The sequence below is a fragment of the Macadamia integrifolia genome, chromosome 4 (genome assembly GCF_013358625.1).
Source record: "Macadamia integrifolia cultivar HAES 741 chromosome 4, SCU_Mint_v3, whole genome shotgun sequence".
Lineage (NCBI taxonomy): Eukaryota > Viridiplantae > Streptophyta > Magnoliopsida > Proteales > Proteaceae > Macadamia > Macadamia integrifolia.
In genome coordinates, this window is record NC_056560.1 from 12543753 (window position 1) to 12563609 (window position 19857).

At 41.4% G+C, this 19857-nt stretch overlaps 1 protein-coding gene across 2 annotated transcripts; it reads left to right on the plus strand.

Moving 5' to 3' along the window:
* Window positions 1–946: 946 nt before the first annotated feature.
* On the plus strand, window positions 947–17315 carry LOC122076106 (protein STRUBBELIG-RECEPTOR FAMILY 5-like). 2 transcript variants are annotated; one of them, XM_042641398.1, is made up of 11 exons: window positions 953–1724; window positions 6747–6879; window positions 7102–7173; window positions 7275–7340; window positions 8304–8375; window positions 8469–8540; window positions 15156–15227; window positions 15297–15362; window positions 15753–15818; window positions 15918–16231; window positions 16987–17315. In XM_042641398.1, the coding sequence occupies exons 2-11, from the start codon at window positions 6764–6766 to the stop codon at window positions 17298–17300; spliced, it is 1230 nt and encodes a 409-aa protein (XP_042497332.1). In that variant the 5' UTR covers window positions 953–1724; window positions 6747–6763; the 3' UTR covers window positions 17301–17315. The 2 variants fall into 2 exon arrangements, with proteins under 2 accessions (XP_042497333.1, XP_042497332.1); XM_042641399.1 differs by lacking the exon at window positions 7275–7340 and having other exon boundaries at window positions 947–1724.
* The last annotated feature ends 2542 nt before the right edge of the window (window positions 17316–19857 follow it).

Below are 19857 nucleotides of genomic sequence, written 5' to 3' on the forward strand. Positions count from 1 at the left end.
ACCCTATTTGGCAACACACTTCACGTCACTAGCAAGGATCTCTGTCTTTTGCACCGACTCCCTTGACATTGAAAACTCTTGCCAATCTCTATCGCTTGACACTTCTTGACCCTCCTCCTCTCTCTCCCCTTCTCTAGCCGTCCAATCTGCCTCTCTACGAACACGGCAATTCCTTTGGTCACTCCTCTCGAAGAATCTATCACTGAAAGCACCTGCCCCCTTTTACCTCTCATATGCTCTCTGTTCCTAGTCATACCACCTCATCTCCCTCTCCTCTTATCCCTTCTTTAAGTCAACCACTCCTACCGACACCCCTGGCCCAACCCACCTTACTGTGGCCCATTAAACTAGGTCTCTTCCAATCACTCCAACTCGACCTGCGTTTCCTCAATCCATGTCTCAACCCATCATCTGGCTTACCTGCCTAATTCTTCTAACCATCTATCTACCCAAGCTCCCATATTTTCCACCCGACTCCCCCATCAGTTCCTTGAAGGCTCTCCCCTGCCCATGGTTTAAAGTATCGGTATGTATCGCACCTTATCAACCCTTACAGATATGATACATGAAAATTTCAAAATCCTTTTGTATCAATGTATGATAGATATCGATATGCACTGATACATATACCGATGTGTACCTATACATACCGATACTTTCCAATATGTACTGATACTCTATGGAAAGTAAAAAATTGAGGTGAAATGTACCGATACATACCGATATGTACTGATACGGTGCATTACGGTCATATAATAGCCAAGATGGGATTTTTTTCAGAAAAACACGATTTTTTGGGAGGGTTTTTGTTCCAAAGTTGCTTCAAACCATTTTTCTCTCTAACTAAAGTGCAAATCAAGGTTAGGAACAAGGAATACACCCATGAACAACTACAAACCTTGGATTCTCAGTGCGGTACTCTCAATTTTGTGTTTATGTATGTTAAGATATGTACCACGATATGGGGAGTGTCCCTATTGTGGATGAGTTTTACTTCCTTGCTTAAGTTTATTTCCTTCCTCAGTTTGGATATATCTCTACTTACTAATTAGGATAGACTTCCTATTTTATCTTGCTTGTGGCACAAGGACTTAGTTTCCTAGTTTGATTGTACAACTTTGGGTGTTAATAAATATTGATGGTAGGGGGGACTAGGAAATACAATCGGCTGCTCCCCTCTTGCAGTCTCTCTTCTCTTCTTCTCTCTCAATCTCTTTCTCTCTTCTTTTACTCTCTCAAGTTACTGGTTATAGATCTTGGGTTTGTTACATAGTATCAGAGTTTTAACCAGTAGCAGTTTTGAGAGTCGTTCCAAGGTCTTTTGCATCTGATGAAACCCTAGTTCTTATAAAAAAAGAACTAGGGTTTCCATGAAGATTATTTGTATAAATAACCTATCTACTGCTAATGCTACTGCTACTGATCCCCATGGTTGCTGATTTCTGCTATCGTTTCTGTTCCAAGCCTCCATCTGCTGCTGCGATTTTATTATTAGTTGCTGGAATATTGATATCGATTTGCTGCTCTTATGCCTTCTCTCTTGCAGGCTGTTGTGCTGATCCCAAATCTGAGTTGTACGCTGCTGAATATATTTGCTGCTGGGATTTTCCACTTCTTCCAATCGATTTCTACTTGATGTGGTTTCGATTGCTGCTTGCCTACCTTCCGTAATTGATTTTCTGCAGTAATTGCTGCTATCGATTTGGTTCTTCATCTCCCACCAGGTTTTGCTTGCAGAATTTATATTTCTCTATTAGATTGTCTTTGGGGCCTGCGATTGTGTGCTTTCAAGAGTCCTTGCGTGAGGATCTTAACCCCTAAATTTCAGTTGGATTGATTGATATTTGGGTGAGATTTCTCACCTGGAGTAAGGCAGGATTTTCGCTGGTCGTGGTTTTTGTGAGGTTGAAGATAACCTAATATGTTAATTTCTGAAATCTCTGGTCATTATGTTGTTGATCCTGGTTTCTCCTCTCTCGATTCAGGCTCAGGCGAAGTCCTCTATCACTGGTTTCATTTGTGTGACTGTGACTACCAAAGTCTCTTTCCTTCTTCATTGCGTACAAGTTGAGTCGGTGAAGTTTGAGAGATATTTGTCTCATTTTTTTCTTTTATTTATTGCTACACTCCATATTACCCCTCACTATCTCATTATTTACCACTTACCCTTACTTTATGGCCACCCAAGCTGTGAATCAGTGAAGTTTCTTTTTCTTTATTTATTGCTGCCCCCCACTAACATTCCACAACTGGTTGCCATAAAGACACCCATCTCCTCATATTACCTTTTTTTAATGCTTCACTCCTATTGCCATAATTAATGCCCCTCTTATTTACATCCTGCCAGTGAATTATTGTGCCTTCCAAGTTTGCCTTTATTCAATAAATATTAATCCCCTTTGTGTCCCACTTTCTTTGCTCTCACCTTCTTTGCTTCCAAGTTTACCCCTTCTTTGATTTTGGTTTTGCCTATAATTGAAATTCAATTATTTACCGGCATTCCATTCCTGCTTTTTCTTTACCAACAGCCCCTTGCAAATTCTGGTTTATTACCAATTACAAAATTACCACTACTTCAATGGAATTGGGTTCTATTTCTCTTGGCTGGGACCATAGTTGGGTTCAAAACCGAGATTGCGGGGATTAATTACAGATTTGCCATTTTTGGGCACATAGCACCCAATTTAGGGTCTTGGACCCCTAGATTGCATCAGTTTGGGTTATAATGTTTTGGAAAATTGGTACTTGCATGGAGATAATTTGCTGTATTGCAAGGGAGATTGGAAATTATTTTTTGCTCCTCATTATGAGATTATATGTACTGCTCATCCTTTGAGATGCTAAGTATTGGATATTGTATGTCCACGTGTAATGCTACACATGAGAGGGAGATTGGAATTATTATAATCAATTGGGGTTTTTATATTATCTGCTTTATTCTGGTACTTGTTACCTTGGCACTTGATGCTGCTATTTGCTTACCTTGGCACCTGATGCTGCTACTAGCTTACCCTAGCACCTAATGTTGCTACTTGCTTACCTCGGCACTTAATGCTGTTACTTGCTTATCTCGGCACCCTAATATTGCTACTTGTACTTTGGCACCCTATTGATGTACTTGCTTACCCCGACATCTGATGTTGCTACTTGCTTACCCCGAAACCTGATGCTACTACTTGGTCCCCGACAACCTGATGTCGATATATGCTTACCCCCGCAATCTGTTTGTTGCTACTTCCTTGGGAAGTGCCTTTAATACTACTGACTTTATGATGTGGATGATTGGTGTTCTCTATGTGCTCTCTAGCGTCTACCATTGCTACTCAAGACCTGTGTTATGTTTAATTTTCTGTTCTTGTTGGTCCAAGCTGAAAGTTTTCTTTTGATATATATGTATACTCCAGCTTGAGAGGGAGTGTTAAGATATGTACCACAATATGGGGAGTGTCCCTATTGTGGATGAGTTTTACTTCCTTGCTTTAGTTTATTTCCTTCTCTAGTTAGGATAGATCTCTACTTACTAATTAGGATAGACTTCCTATTTTATCTTGCTTGTGGCACAAGGACTTAGTTTCCTAGTTTGATTGTACTACTTTGGGTGTTAATAAATATTGATGATAGGGGGGACTGGGAAATACAATCGGCTCCTCCCCTCTTGTAGTCTCTCTTCTCTTCTTCTATCTCAATCTCTTTCTCTCTTCTCTTACTCTCTCAAGTTACTGGTTATAGATCTTGGGTTTGTTATAATGCATAATACATATTATATATAGCATTTTTTTTTTCGTATACAAAAGTGTTTCCTATCCATTCATGTGTGTATCTTTAGCATTTCTTCGATACGTATCTTAATTTTGGCTGGCCTATATAGTGACCGATATCAATACTTTAATCCTTGCCCCTGCCTCTCGTCGGTCTTCCTCTGCCCCTCCCTTACTTTCAACCACAATCGCTCTTCTAACCCTTTCTTTCAGGCCCTTCCTCCGCCCAATCCTATCCCCCTGCTCTCGGCCAGGTTGTCTTACTCCTCTTCCTTTCAGCCTTCCTCTGTCCTGCACCCGTCGGCTGCTCCTTTACCTGCGATGAATCATCACTTGGCTTCCTCCCTTCGTACTCTGACCTATGCATCTCCTACTCTTTTGCTTTCCCCTGTCGTGGGCTCCCTCTGGCAGGGCCATGCCACGTCTTCTCCAGCGTCTTCATCTGTTGTGAGCCTCATCCAGCAGGGCCATGCCATGAGTTGTATAACCTCTTCTCCCCAACTATGCATTACCAGCAGGGCCATGCCATGTCTTCCCCAACTTCCCCTGCAGTATCTCCCTACCGGCAGGGCCTTGCCATGACTAAGCCCTCTTCCAAGAAGCAGAGTCAAGTCATGTCATCCTCTTCCAAAAAGGTCTCTCCCCAAAGCCTCCACCAAAAAGAAATCTGCTGCTTCTAAATCCTTGCCCTATAAAACCAAGCCTTCTCCCCCCACTCCTTGGCATGCTTGCAGAGGAGTTGAGGCCTCTGAAATTCCAGATGATCCAAGGAATCATCTAGAACAGTTAGGCGAGGGCTTCAAGAGCTCCTTAAGCTTGAAGAAGATTTGGCAGGGAGGGGCTTCTGCCGAGGCCGACGGTCTGATATTCTTGGGGTGAAGGCTGGGGGACAGTGGGGGAAGACCTGTTGTTTCCTTTAGAGAGAGAAATGGATTTGGACGATGTTGTCTTCTTGGAGGGGATGCCATGAGTGGGATCCGTTTCAGGAGGCTTAGAGGGAGCCAAAAACCAATGGCTAGAAGCAATACCAGAACTGAGGGAGTCGTCAACAGTATCAATTCCTGGCAGATGCCCAGGGGCAGAATCATCCATAGTATCAGGTCCTCGTGATGAGAGTCCTGAGGCAAAATTCTGGATGACTATAGGGCGTGGCAGAGGGCTAGGGCCAGATCCATTCATCGGTAGCAGGAACTGGCGGAATGCCAGGGTAGGAATCACCATAGGGGGTTGAGACTGATTGGAAATATAGTTTGAGTTGGGCCTACTGTGAAAGATATTTTTTTTTTTTGTTATTTCAACCGCTCATTATTTCAAGTCAATGGAGTTCCATATTGTTTGAGGAATGAAGAAGTTTGATATTTAGGCTGTGTTTGGTATGCATTTCCATTATGAGAATGTGCATTTCCATTCTGAAATTCGGAATGTGTTCTTAACTGAGAATGGAAACATTGTTTGGATAAAATGTTTGTTTAAAATGCATTCTTGATGTTAGAATGCTCAGACATTTTAGCAAACACCTCATGGGTGGAATCCCTTTGATGAAAATCCTAGACAACATTACATCTAAAACGCAAATAAAAATCTAAAATTTTTAATGGTTCCTTAGATAGTATTGCTTAAATCGATCTTCAAGTCCCAGGGGATGGTGAAAATGAAGATCCCTGTGCAAAGGCATCAAATCAAACCCAAGCTCTGCTGGAAACTCAGAACATTAAGAAGAACCAATTTCGCCACTTAGCACAACATCTTCAACAATTCAAGTAGCTGGAGCAAAAAGAAATGATTCCATTGATATCAAAGCATTTCAGATATGCTTCGATGCCAAGGAAGCAATTGAATCTGACTTCCTAATCAAGCAATTCTTCTTGTGCTCTAGACATTTTCTTCCTCTGACCCTGCTATTGAGATTCTCACATGTTGAAGCTGGTTTCCCTTCACAAAGCTTCCATGAGAACCAAAGGGCTGAAGCTAGAGAAGCCTGAAAAGGCAAAACCATCAATTTTCTCAAGTACACACCGAAAGCGCGGTGGGAAGTGGCACATTACAGTTTATCTTAAGCCCCAGTTTCTCCATTACAAAGCTCGCAAACCCTCAGTTTCATCTCCAGAAGAACCACAAAAAAACCTATACAGATTGTGAGGAAAACAGAAGATTCTAGGATTTTTGGATTTGAGAGGAGATCTTAAGAAGGAGAAAAAGAGAGATTTGGGGTAAGAGAAGCGGTTTTTAGAGAGAGAGAGAGAGAGAGAGAGAGAGAGAGAAATAGTTTTTGGAGATTTGAAAGAATGATATGCTATTACTTGGAAGAGAACGTGCCTTTCATAAGATTAGTAGCAGAGCTCTTTTCATTGTGCTGTGCCGAGAGCTGGGGAATGGAGATGCAGAATGGCAAAATATCCTATTCCAGAATGGGCTGCATTCTTGATTGTGTTCTAGAATTTTGAGAATGGAATGCTTACCAAACATTGTTTTTAACAGTCCAGGATGTGTTCTTGTCCAGAATGCATTCCAAAAATGCATACCAAACACAGCCTATGTACAACAGTCTAGGGATTCAGATTTCTAGGGTTGAACTAAGGAAAGGTGGTGGGGAAAAGGATTAGGATTCATTTGCGTTTTAAGAAATAGAAGGAATTAGGGGAAGAATAAGAAATCGAGTATGGTTATGAGATTGTGAGTGTTACCAGTGAAGCACTCCTCCTAACTTGGATTTTCTCTTAAAAGAAAAACATTTATGATATCTGTTTATGTTTGGAATCCATTTGTCCGACTTCATCTCTAAGAAATGTTCCAGCATATGAGGTAAATTACCTTAGAAAAATGCTATTCAGTTCTTCAAGAGATCTAATTCCTAGCTGTTCTTTCTAGATGTGTTAGTACTAGCTGTTGTGTCTGTTATTGTATTTTGAGATCCTGTTTTTGTATGTATCTGTTATTTTATTTTGGGATCCTGATGTGTTTAGTTTTTATTCTGTATTGTGTTTTCAGTCTCTGCTCTCAATGTGATGTATAGCAGCTTAAATTCTCCGCAACAATTGACTGGTTGGAAATCAAGTGGAGGTGATCCTTGTGGTCAGTCTTGGAAAGGAATCAAGTGCTCCGGCTCATCTGTGACAGAAATGTTTGTGCTACAGTCATTATTCATTTACTTTTAGAATTTAATTTCTAGGAAATTGCAAAATGGAGATAATAATTTGAGTCACTCAACAGAAACAGGAACATTTAGAAATGATAGCTATATGTTTCTCCTTTCAAGAATAAATAAACCTCACCAATTATTAGTGAGTACTGGTAAAGTCATTTCTGACGGTAAACAACTGACACTCTCTCTTGGACTGTGCAGAAAGCTATCTGGTCTTGGATTAACTGGATCTATGGGCTACCAGCTGTCAAGCTTGACATCCGTAACCTACTTGTGAGGCCTAGCTTTTGTACATTACCAATTATGTTTTTATTTCTTAACCTCCCCTGAAAGGATTTCTACTGAAGGCAATGAGTTTATTTGTCATAGTACAGTGATTTAAGTAAGAACAACCTCAAGGGTAATGTACCATATCAGCTTCCACCCAATGCTGTTCACATGTAAGTCTCTACCAAATAAATGCATGTCATATACAATATAAGAATGTATATAGAGTTCTGGTAAACCATATGGGGCATCAGAGTTTAATTGGCTTATACACTGTTCTTCTGTGGAAAAATCTTATCATATAGATACCAAGTAAGTGTTCTGAAACCCCATCCATCAACTGGGCCATATTGGGGTTGATGCCTGGTCACTGGTTCAATCATCCTGGCCGGTCAGGGGGAAATAAATGTAGTCAGCTTGTAATACATGTTGAACTGGTGGCGTATTAGCAGAGCATGCGTTCAGCTAAGTTTAAAAGAGAGGTTAAGTGGTCATATTTTTGTTTTTTTTGAAAAGTCTGTACAGAATATACGCAGCATAAGCATGTGCTTGGTTTTGGGTTTGTGACAGTCGATTAGTCGAATTGTCCAGGTCAGATGGTTCATTCTGTTAGTTAAACAAGTTCTTGCAAAAAAGGGTCGTACGGTTGATCCATACATTTTGAGGATTGGGGCAGTAGTTGACTGATTCTACTGGTCAGCCGGGATGGGTTTCAAAACTCTGCTAATTGTTTTATTTTTTTTTACTTCTCTTTTTTAAATATTACTAGCATATATATTATGCCAATTTATGGCTTGACCAATCCCTAGATATCTTTTATTCTCTATGCATGCTAGTGTGCATTTGCTCTCCTAAAGGTTTACCCAATGGTTAGTAGTTAGTTGGTTACCCCCTGCGGGGTTCCTCATTGATATATTTCTTGGGTGGAATTTTATATTCATCTCATCCATCATGTATGTGAAAACATAAAAAGTATAGACAAGAGTTTTTGTTGAAACAAACATCTTTATCTCAGCTTATTTTTTGAGCTGACTGATCTTTCATAAATTTATTCAAATTGAATTTCATCAATTGGAAAAATGTTATTTGAATGATTCTATGAACTTAACAGTAATAAAATGAGCTGTGATGTGCAGAAACCTTGCTGGAAATGGCTTTACTGGCAGTGTGCCTTATTCTACTTCTCAAATGGCGGATCTTAAAGAACTGTAAGTGTTGTTCATTTCATTGTGGCATATGCATCTTTCTGACTTTCCTTTCAGTTGGTTCTTTTCATCAGTGACCTTTTAGAGTGCATGCAGAAATCTTGGTCACAATCAGCTCAATGGCCAGTTAAGTGATATGTTTGGCAAACTCTCTAAGCTCACTCAGCTGTAAGTATTACTCATATTTTGGAGAAAAATAAGTTCAGTGGTGTTTGTATGCCTTTGAGGAAACATGTAGAAAATTAAAACTATAAATTTTTTTTTTTTGGGTGAATAAATAATTTCATAAACAAGAAGAGAGAATACTAAGGAGGGGGGGGGGGAGCCAAAAGGACCAGATCTTAGGGGAGGGAGCACAACAAGGGGGCAGAAGGCCCAGCTAAGAGAAGGGATACATCAGGTGGGGGGAGATGATAGACGGAGAAAGGCCCCAAGAGGAAACAATACATTGGGAATCATGAACAGGACGATGACGAAGGCAACTGATCTTAGAGCTGACATCAAATAGATGGCTTTCCAAATCTTATCGAATGATCGGGAGTTGGAAGTCCATCTATGGAGATTGCACTCCATCCAAATATGATTAATTTTGGCACCAAATGCTAGCTTCCCAATTGTGTCGCAAATAGAATGACCTCAAAAAGTCATGCCTATCCAGATTCATTCTCTTGACAAAGGAAGGATTCTTCTGCTGGAGGGCCAAAAGGTTTGAGAACTCTTTTCCGGATGGAGGAGAAGGGGCAGGAAAAGAATAAATGGTTTACAATTTTAGAGCCATTCCAATAGAGACAACAAGAGGGTGGAAATAGATGTGCCTGTAGGGAGGAAGGACTGGGTTGGGGAGACAGTTGGAGATTGCGCACCAAGTTGTGAAGTTGTGGTAAGGGATGTGGCCTTTGAACCAGATAATCCTGTGCCATGACACAAGGGGACTTTTCGAGTAGATGTAGTTCTAGGCCTAGGCAGAGGTGAACGATCCCTGGAAGGAGGGAAGCCAAAGGATCTTATCCTCTCTTCCACAGTGACCAGGGGGATAAGAGGGAGGGAAGACTAGAGATCAGAGAGGGGAGGGGGAGGGAGGAGCAGACCAGCTATTGGTGGACATGATGGAATCAACTTTGGAAGATTTACTCAAACTCAAGGAATAGATTAATCAGGGCGAGATCAAGGAAAGGAGGATGCCCGACGGGAGCCAAGGGTTCATTCAAAAAGAGGTAGAGGAACCATTTCCATTAACATAAGAGATTGTTCTAAGAGCAGCAGAAGTCCTAGAGCTGAGGATTTTGTGCTATATCCAGGAGGCATCACTTGAGGGAGCCACAATCTAGAGGAAGTCTTTCTTGAAAGGAAAGGAATAAACCCAGGAGACCCAAATATTGTTATGCTCAAGATAGGGATAAACCTAGGAGACCCAAATATTGCTATGCTTGGAGGCAATTTTCCAGCTAAGCTTTAAAATGCCAACTGAATTGACATCTTTGATTTGCCTAAAACCTAACCCCCCTTCAACCTTGGGGCTGCAAACCTTGAACCAACTCATAGGATGGAGGAATCTTGAGGATTCAATTCCTTTCCAAAGGAAGGAATAAAAGGAGGGAAACAATAGCTTTGGATGTGGCAGAGGGGAGGACAAAGATTCCAGACCAATAAAGATACATAGATTGGAGGACAGATTTGTTGAAAACCAGCTGACCTGCATAAGAAAGAAGCTTCCCTTTCTAGAGTTGAAGGTTTTTCCTAAGGAGATCAAGAAGGGGGTGCAGTGGTGGGATGAGAGTCTGGAGGTGATTAAAGCCAGACCCAAATACTTAACCGGAAGGGATTCAATGGAAAACACGGTGATGCCATGGAGTTGGGCTATGACAAGGTCAGAAACACCAGATAGGAAGAGGTTGGATTTGAGGAGGTTAATTCTAAGCACAGAGAGGGCTTCGAAGAAATGAAGGGAGGATATACTGTTGGAGATGGAGGACTCAGCTTTGGAGAAAATCATAAGGTCATCCGCAAATGCAAGGTGAGTGAGTATGAGACCTTTGCATTTGGGGATGGGGTATATAAGATGCTGGTCAATGAAGAATTGGATGGAGCAGGAGAAGGAGAGAACCTCAAGCGCAAGGGGAAAAAAGAAAGGGGGAAAGCGGGAAACCCTGTTTGATACTAACCAAGGAGAAGTATCCCGCTGAGCTAACATTGACAAAAACAGATAAGCGGGAGGGGGGAGGAGATGTAAGAGTGAATCCAATGGACAAAGGAGAGGGAAAAGACATATTGGGAAAGACTTTGGAGATGATTCCCAACTGATGAAGTCAAAAGCCTCTAACAATATTGAGAAGACCAACAGGAAAGTGGGATTTCGGTCGAAGCCTCTAACAATCTCATGACAGAGAATGATGCTGTCAACTATACTTCTTCCAGCTACGAAAGCCAATTGATTTTGCATTGATAAGTGAGTCCATGACAACTTGAATTTTATTAGCTAAAATTTTGGTAATAAATTTATACAGCATATTGCAGGGCAGATGGGTCTAAAGTCAGACATGACATGAGCACCCTCTTTCTTAGGAATGAGGCACAAATAGGTATGGTTAATACCCTTAACCTGGGAGCGGTTGAGGAAGAAGCTTTTGATGTTAAGGATGAGGTCATCTCTAATGATGTGCCAGCAAGCTGAGAAGAAGTCCATGCTAAAGCCCATTGGGACCTGGGGCTTTGTTGGCTTTATGGGAGAGATGGCAGCAGGAATTTCATCCTTAGAGGGAATAACCTGGAGGGAAGGGTGGAGATGGTCAGTATTGAATTTATTAAGGAGGTTGGAGGGAAGGGTAGAGATGGTCAATATTGAATTTATTAAGGAGGTTGGGGGGAAGAGGGGATGGGAGGAGGGAGGAGGGAGGAGGGAGGAGGGAGGAGGGTGTAAGAGGTTATTAAAATAGGAAACAACCTCCGACTTAATGTCAGCCGGAGAAGAAAGCTTAATGCCAGATTTAGAAAGGAGATTGGGGATGGAATTAGCGTTGGTTTTAGCCTTGATCGATATGTGGAAATAGGCGGAGTTACTATCCCCCATCCCAAGCCATATGATTCTTATTTTTTATATAGAAAGCTTTTTCTTGCGCAAGGAGTTCAGAAAGCTCTGAGGCGACCAACTTTTCCTCATCTGCTAGCAATTGATTATGGAGATCAATTGAGAGTCTAGATTGAATGAGGTCTCGCTTGAGCTAGTAACAGGTAACGCAATCAGAAATATTTTCGAAAGTGCTGGAGTTCCAAGCTTTGAGAGCAGCTTTGGTATTCTTGAGCTTTTTGAAAAAGCAAGGAGGGGGAGAGAAAGGGGATTGGACAACGATATTCCAAGCATCACTCATAAGGGAGAGGAAGTCTTGATGTTGGGTCCACATGTCGAAGAATTTGAACGGTTTGGGGCTAGAGGAGGATAAGGATGGACAAAAAGGGAAATGGGAGAGTGATCAGAAATACCTGGGAGGTTAAAGTAAGCATGGGAGAAGTGGAAGATGTTAAGCCAGGATTCGTTGATAAGGATTCTATCCAACTTGCAAGCAACTCTGTCAAAAGACTCAAAACCACCTGAATTTTTAACCAGACCATCTTAGATCATTCAAACCAATGTCTTTAATATAGACATTAAAGGCATTAACAAAGGTAGTAGGGTCAATTGGGAGACCTCCCTGTTTTTCATGGGAAGCATGGACCACATTGAAATCACCACCTATGCCCCAGGGGAGGCCAGTTGTCGAGGAGGCAAAGGACCTGAGGTCATCCCAGAGGGTTAACCTATCAAGAGCCCGATTAAGGGCGTAAATAACAGAGAAGAAGCAAGGGGAAGGCCAGAGGAAGAAGAGAGGGAAAGGTGAATGGGTTGGGAGGAAGAGGAAATAGATGTGACATGGAGAGAATTGAGATTCCAAAGAACCCAAATACGACCATTAGGAGAGTGGCCATAATTAGAGAGGAAAGACCAAAAAGTAGCTATTGATGCGACTCTGGAGGCATTAGGCTCAAGGATTCTGGTCTCAAGGAGGAGACAATGGGTGGCTTTGGAGGACTTGAGGCAGGAACAGATGACAACATGTTTAGCAGAGGATTCAGACCTTTAACGTTCTAGATGATCCCTTGAACCCGGAGGGATCATCTGGAACAAGATGTGGTTGGCTGCAAGAACTCTGGAGAGCTAAGGGGCTTAAAGGAAGAAATGGGAAAGTTCAGTTTAGCCTTATGCCGGTATTCTCTAAGGGGGGAGGGATGGAGGTTTTGAGAATCGTAGCTTTCTCATCTCCTTGAAGGAGAGAAGAGGATCTAGATGACTTTTCCTTTATCAAAGGGACAGTAGCTTGGGGAGCCAGCAATTGAGGAAGGTGAGAAGCCAAAAACCGCTTGAGCAGGGGGAGATTGTCTGGACCTGTGAGAGGTATGAGAGGTGATCATAGGGCTAGAGTTGTGAACAACTATAATGTGCTTAGGAGGGGCCTGAGCAGACTTGAGAGACAAGAGAGACATCATCTTAGGCGGTCAGTACATCATTAGAGGAGTGGTAGGCAGTAGTAAGCCTTGGCAGAAGGCTAGGGGGGAACATCAGCTTGCCCTGGTAGAGGGCTAGGGGAAGGAGGATCAGCAGGCCCTGGCGAAAGGCCTGGGGGAGGCAATAGGCTTAGGCGAGTGGCGGCAGTCAAGAAGTTGTCGCCTTCCAAGGTAGAGAGACCATGGACAACCTTAACTGAATCTTGGCAGGGATTAGGTAGGTTGGTGTTGACGCCTTCTAAGGCAGCTGGGATGGAACTGGAGAGGAGAGGCCCTTACTGAAGGCCAGGGGAAGGACCAACAGGAGTCACAATTACATCGGCTAGAGAAATAGGGGAAGAAGAGTCGATGATGATGCCTTCCAAGGCATTTGCAGACGTGGTAGAATGGTGCGAGGAGGTAAGTAAAGGATTAGAGGGGGAGGCTAGGTTGTAAGCAGGAGAAGAAGAAGAGGATACATGCATAGTTTAAACTATCTCCAATACGTATCTGTTAAGTTTGTCTCGAATTCTTGACCCGTTTTGAAGAATGACTCACTCAATCATATTTTGGTGGCAACTCTAATGAGAAGTTTTCTGAGATCTATGATGGAAGCAGAGGGGTTTGACCCGATCGACAGTGACCCAATGGATTGACCCGCGACTTGGAGGAGTATATAACATACTATCGTCTTGTTGAGCAGTCATTGTAATTTGGGGGGTTTTTTGAGCTAGGGTTTCAGAGCAAGCTTTCTCGCTGCTGCTTGGGTGTAATCTCTCTTCTACATAGTGAAACATCTTCTTCTTCACCCGAGGATGTAGCACACCACATCATTGTCTGAACCTCGTTAAATATTTGTGTTGTGCGGATTTGTTTTTGTTTATTTTCGTATTTGGTGGTGTTTGCTATAGCAATATCTTTAATTTAGCTGATTTATATGGAAATCGATATGGCGATCGGTACAAATACTTTAATCCTTGATCTTCAGCATATCTTAACATATCTCCAATATGATACTATGCCATCTGCTACGTATCATAAATTTAGCCGATCGATATGACGACCAATATCGATACTTTAATCCTTGGATACAGGGAGAAGAAAACCCGAAAGAGGAAGGTGATGGGTATGAGTAGTGAATAGGTTGTGCGGGTTAAGAGTATAGTATCAATGGGTTAGAAGAGGAGGGTGGAGCCAGTTTGTGGGTGTCAGTAAGGCGCTCAGGTTTAAAAGGGTAGATGGGTCAGGTTGAAAGTCAGATGGATAAGAGGAGGAGGATGGGGCTAGGACTGAAGAAGAACCTAGCCGAAGCAGGTGAGGGCTAGAGATGGGTAGTGGGAGGAGAGGAGGAAGATTGGCAGTGGTGGTAGTTTGGTTAGAAGGTCTCAAAATGGGATTAAGAAGGGGGGAGGACAATTGAGGCATTACTTGTCGAGGAGGAAGGGGAACCAGAAGGGGGTTGACAGAGAAATGCAGCAATAGGACATCAAAGCTGGCAGGCAATGGAGATTGATGGGTTTGGACTGAGAGTAGGATCGATTGGACAGGGAGTCCTCGTCAGAGCAGTTGGTGGAATTGGACAAGAGCTCAAATCGATTGAAGCTGATAGAGTGCAATGAAGCGTCCAATGGTCCAATGGAAGAGGGCCTGGCATTTGGGGAGTTGGGATCTTCGAGGGGGTTGGGGTCGGCCGTGCGACTTCTACCCCACTAGGGTTCTAGAGGCACCTCAGGAACCGTGGAGACTTGAGCTTCAGTTTGAGCATTCTTGGGGGCACAGATGGCAGTCTTGTGGCCAAATTATTTGCAAAAGGAGCATATGGGAGGCATCCATTCGTAGTGGATCAGTTGGGCAAAGGAGAATCCATTCTCATCATGAGTGGCGACAGTGGATGGTGGCGATATCTACAAAGCTTCTTGCAAAAGCCAATCTATCTTGAACACGGGTTCTGTGATCAGAGTATAAAGGCTTTCCTATCACAGAGCCAATGACGTTAAGGCCTTAAGCACACCAGTAATGGAGAGGTAGCTTCTGTAGGGAGATCCAGACCGCAATGGTTTTCAAATCCACTTTGCTTAGGGAAAGCTGTAATTATTATTAGAACCTTCTTTACTAAGGTATCGATGTGAATAGGGTTTGTGATAATTTGGTTGCAACATAATGGTGCTGTTTTCAATTCTTCTTTCATTAACTCAATTGTAACTACAACTTCTACAAGAACTTCTCTGATATGGAAATTGTATTTCTTGATTTGGTTTTGTAATTCAGGGATCTCTCATACAATAGCCTGTCTGGAAACCTACCTCAGAGTATTGGAAAGCTCTCCAGTCTCACTACATTGTAAGGGCCAAAGTTTAACTGTGAGATCTGCTGATCTCCTTCTAGCTAATAATGTTTGTCTTTGTACAGGTATTTGCAGAACAATCAGTTCACTGGTCCAATAACTGTCCTTGCAGGACTTCCCCTTGATGACCTGTAAGTGTGCTGTACAATTGAAGCTCAGAATTAGTAATTGGTTCATGCTTTGGGACCTGAAATATGAAACATAAGAAATATAACTGTTCTTCTTGTTCTCGGGGAGAATAAAATGACCAAATTAACTTCCCTTCTCTGTACTCCGGTTTGTTGCACTAAAATAACATTGAATCATTGATATTGAGGTAATTTCCAACTTAATAAAAATTCTTTGTTGGAGGATTTCTTCTTAAAATCGTTTGCTAACTCAAAATATATGGAGCAGATCTATTAACACTGACATTAACCTTGGGTCCCCCCCCCCCCAAAACCCGCCCTGGTTCTTGTATAGTGTCTATTACATCCATTGCTGAGAAACATTAACTGTAGAATTCTGCTGATTGGTCACAGGAATGTTGCAAATAACCAGTTTCGTGGCTGGATCCCTAATGAATTGAAGGATATAAACAGTATTGAGTGAGTTTCTCATAAGAAAAGTTGTCGTTCTTTATTCCGTCAGACTGAGTGAGGTTGTAATTGATCTCTGCTTTGACATTGCACTTGTCTCTTTGCAAGAACTGGAGGAAACTCTTGGTCTTCGGGGTCTGCTCCTCCACCTCCGCCAGGTACACCTGCAATTCCCATCCGTCATAAACATTCATCCGAAGGTGGAAAGAAGTCAGGTTTGAGTGGATTAGCTATTGGAGGGATAGTGATGGGCGTATTGGTGGCAGTTGTTATTCTGATCGCTTTATTTTCACGGAAATCTTCTTCATCTTCACATTATCTCGATGATGAGAAGCTTAGCCAGCGGAGATCGTTTACCCCCTTGGTATCGCAGGAATTATCTTACTCAAGGCGCTATCCCCCTGATCCCAAGAGCTTCAAAGGTAATTTTGTTGCATATCTTTGATTGAAAAACTTCTTTAAAATCAATGCAATTGATGCCATGGATCCTTAATTTTAATGCAAGCATGCGATTTTGGTTTGAAGGATCCTAAATGGGGAATATACAGGACAGCTGCGGAATAAACATATGAAACTTCAGTAGACAATGACTTGTTTGTCACTCTTATTGGTTTGCAAGTTACTTATTAGTCATTTTGGGAATAGTTTTTGCAAGAAACAATACTAAAAGGATTAGTATTGCTGATAATGGCATATCTTCTCTCCTATCAGAGGGGCTTTTGCATCTGCTTTTTTTGACTCGATAAAATGGGCACATCTGGGAAATATATATGATAAACGTAATTTCTGTAGAGATAGGCCATGATGTCCACAATCTGGAGAGTTAGTTCCATCTCAAATTTGTTTTATGGCTATGACTTAACAAGAGTGGCCCAAGGGTCAGATGTCCAGATACTATGAATGCCATGTTTATTAAGGATGAGGTAGTTGGGTCAGTCATACATAATATTGTTTCATTATTTTAAAACTGACAGAATTTTTCTGGTATGGGCTGTTTCAATATGTTGGGTCTATCATAAATGTATCAGTCCTTTAATGCCAAACTAATTTTAGTAGATTTTTTTTTAAAGTGCTACAACATGTATCTGATCTTTTTTCCCTCTTAATTCACTGTGGTGATTACTATGTTCTGTGAACTCCATGTGTTTTGATTAATCAAGTGCTAGATCTGCTACAGAACTCAGGTCCCTGGATTCATCTTCTTCAATAGATGTGAAGTCTTTACAAACATCTCCTTCAATTCATCTGAAGCCACCAGGCCCACCACCTTCAGATTGGATGGAATCATATAATGAAACCGAATCCACAAGCAGACTTGGCAGAAGAAGCACATCTGTTCGCACTACAACAGCTTTTACCTTGGCAGATCTGCAGGCTGCAACCGGTAGCTTTGCTGCAGGCCGCCTTCTGGGTGAAGGAAACATAGGACGCGTTTATAGGGCAAAATATGCAGATGGGAAGGTACATGTTCTCTCCGGTGTTTCCTATTGAATTTATTAAGTTGACGAAGTTATTGCTTATGAATGATTTTTCCTATCAACATTCTTTTGGTTCACAAGCTGCTTGTGTATTTAATTTATTTTGGTGTCTTGGGCTGGGCTGATGGTTACTGGGGGCTGGGGATCACCACCAGATCTTCAAGAGTACACTCTGATTCCTTCACTGCTTCCCCTTTTCTTTCAGCAGTCCCAATGGGTCAAAAAATGTTTCAATAGAAGGTGTAACATAAGGGATGATTATGAACAAATGGATCTATACTTGACATGAAAAATCTATTGGGGAGTACCCATTGAAAGGTGTCTTCTTGTAGTCTCATTTGGGTGCATATGATGATGTGAGACAGAAGCTTAAGAACTAGATCTCCTTTTTCTTCAATGTCAGGGTTCCAAAGAAGCTAAGGCTAAGGAACAGTTAATCTTTGATTTGGTTCTAGAGTTCATTTTTTCTAGAGGATTTTTTGTAGGAACTAAAGTGATCTTTGGATTATGGGTATATTAATATAAATTAGCAGATATATTGGAATCATCTAGTTGCAAACTTGATTGAATTGAGTTCATTCCATGAAATGTGAGATCTTTGGCCTAAACCAGAGACAAATTGTGGTATATTGATGCGTGCACAAGAGAAGGAGAGATATAATAGGGTAGGAGATAAATGAGATAAAATAGGGATATTTGGATAGAATCGCTTTACAGATGAAGCTCGGTATCATTGGTTCTATTTCCTCCTACTCGTTATAGCATTGTTTATCCTTTCAAGTCTTCCTTCTTTTTCCTTCCATTCCTTCTCCATATAAATAACAATAAATAACAATTACAGTAAGTTGTAACCTCTCAAAACTACTAGGCCCATTACTTGAAAAACTTTCTACTACTTTTTAACTACTAGATAACCATATAACTCACTCCCTACATACTAGTAAATACCCCATACAGATAACAACTATTAAATAATGCTACTAATAAGGAACCTAGCCCATATTAAATAACTCATACAAATAATGTACATAGCATACATATCAACTCCTTCCCCTTTAGAATGGGCTCTTGTCCTCAAGAGCGAATTATGGAAACTGATTCAAATCTCTCCCTCGCACCATCCCAAGTTGCTTTCATCGCTTATGGCTTAGGATGGAGAGTTTCCTTGTCAACATGTGCTACTAGAAGGTTGCCTTTAACAAGGTGGTGGATACTAATCAACTTCTTCAATAAGGAGACATGAAAAATGAAGAAATGTGGCAGTCTCCATGCTTGAAAATTAGGCTATAATACTAGATGATGCATGCACATGAGAGGGAAGAGATAAGATGAGAAGGAGAGTCAATAGGGTAGGGGATAAAGAAGATAAAATGGGGATAATTTGGATATAATCGCTTTATAGACGAAGCTCGACATCATTGGTTTCATTGAGGAAACTGCCTCCTACTCATTAGAGCGTTGTTTATCCTTTCCTTCCATTCCTTATCATATGAATAACAATTACAATAAGTTGTAATCTCTCAAAACTACTCGACTCTTAACCAGAATAACTTCCCACTACTTGTTAACTACTAGATGACCATAAAACTCACTCCCTATCATAGATGTTAAGGCACTACCTAGGCATCTAGGTGGTTTAGTTGGGGTTTGGGCGACTATCGCCTAGTGCAAGGTGCATCACTTATTTATGACAAGTAAATGCTTTCACATCCCTTGTCATGGCTTCCCTGTTTGGCAAGCCCTTTCTAACTGCCTCCCAATGCAGTCGTTCCTCATCCACTGTCAGATTACGGTCTCTCCCTTGTATGCTCTTTGTGGTGCTGAGCCAACAGATATAAACCACTTGCTCTTCGACTGCCCCCTTTCTGCCTCTTTATGGAAAGGTGTCCTTGCAAAGTGCTAGCCAAGAAGTGGAAGGATTCTCCCCTTTCACAGGGAATCGATTTGGATCAACATGACTCTTGCTGGGTCTTTAGTCCGTGATTCTATAGGAAAGCTTGCATTTTGTGCCACCGCTTGCATTCTTGCCTCTTTAAGGAAATGGACCTCCAAATCTCGCCCTTTGAGGCAGATTTGGAATCCATCTATTTTGACGTAAAAGGAAAGATTTTTGGTGTTTCTTCCACTCCTATTACCTCCCATAGGAATAGTCATATCATTTTGTCTTGGGCCCTCTTCCCCTTATTACTTCGGACACCTCTCTTGTCTCTTGAGGGATTGTTCTTTGTTTTTTGTTTTTCTTTCTCTCCCCTTTGGGAGCTGATGTATTCTTTATTTTTCCTTTGGTAATGAATTTTCTTATTCACCAAAAAAAAAAAAAAAAGTTTTTATATTTTTTCGTTTAAATAAGAAATTATTCATAATAAACAAATATCCCCTATTTAAAGCCAATAAAAATAGTTTAAAAATCAAATTGCAAAAGGATAAAAAGTCAACCCCCAGTCCAAGAACAAAATTGAATTTTTTTGTTGTACGGGCGATTTTCAACTATCAAATGCTTTTTTTTTTTTTTCAATTCTGAAAGTTTTCATTTTACCATAGTAAAACATTGCTAAAAACAGAAAATGCGG

Excerpts from the sequence above, each read along its gene's own strand:
- LOC122076106 (XM_042641398.1), top strand. The coding sequence starts at position 6,764 with ATGTATAGCAGCTTAAATTCTCCGCAACAATTGACTGGTTGGAAATCA. Across the intron at positions 8,541-15,155 it reads CTCTCTAAGCTCACTCAGCT|GGATCTCTCATACAATAGCC; the intron begins GTAAGTATTACT and ends TTTGTAATTCAG. Across the intron at positions 16,232-16,986 it reads TGATCCCAAGAGCTTCAAAG|AACTCAGGTCCCTGGATTCA; the intron begins GTAATTTTGTTG and ends GATCTGCTACAG.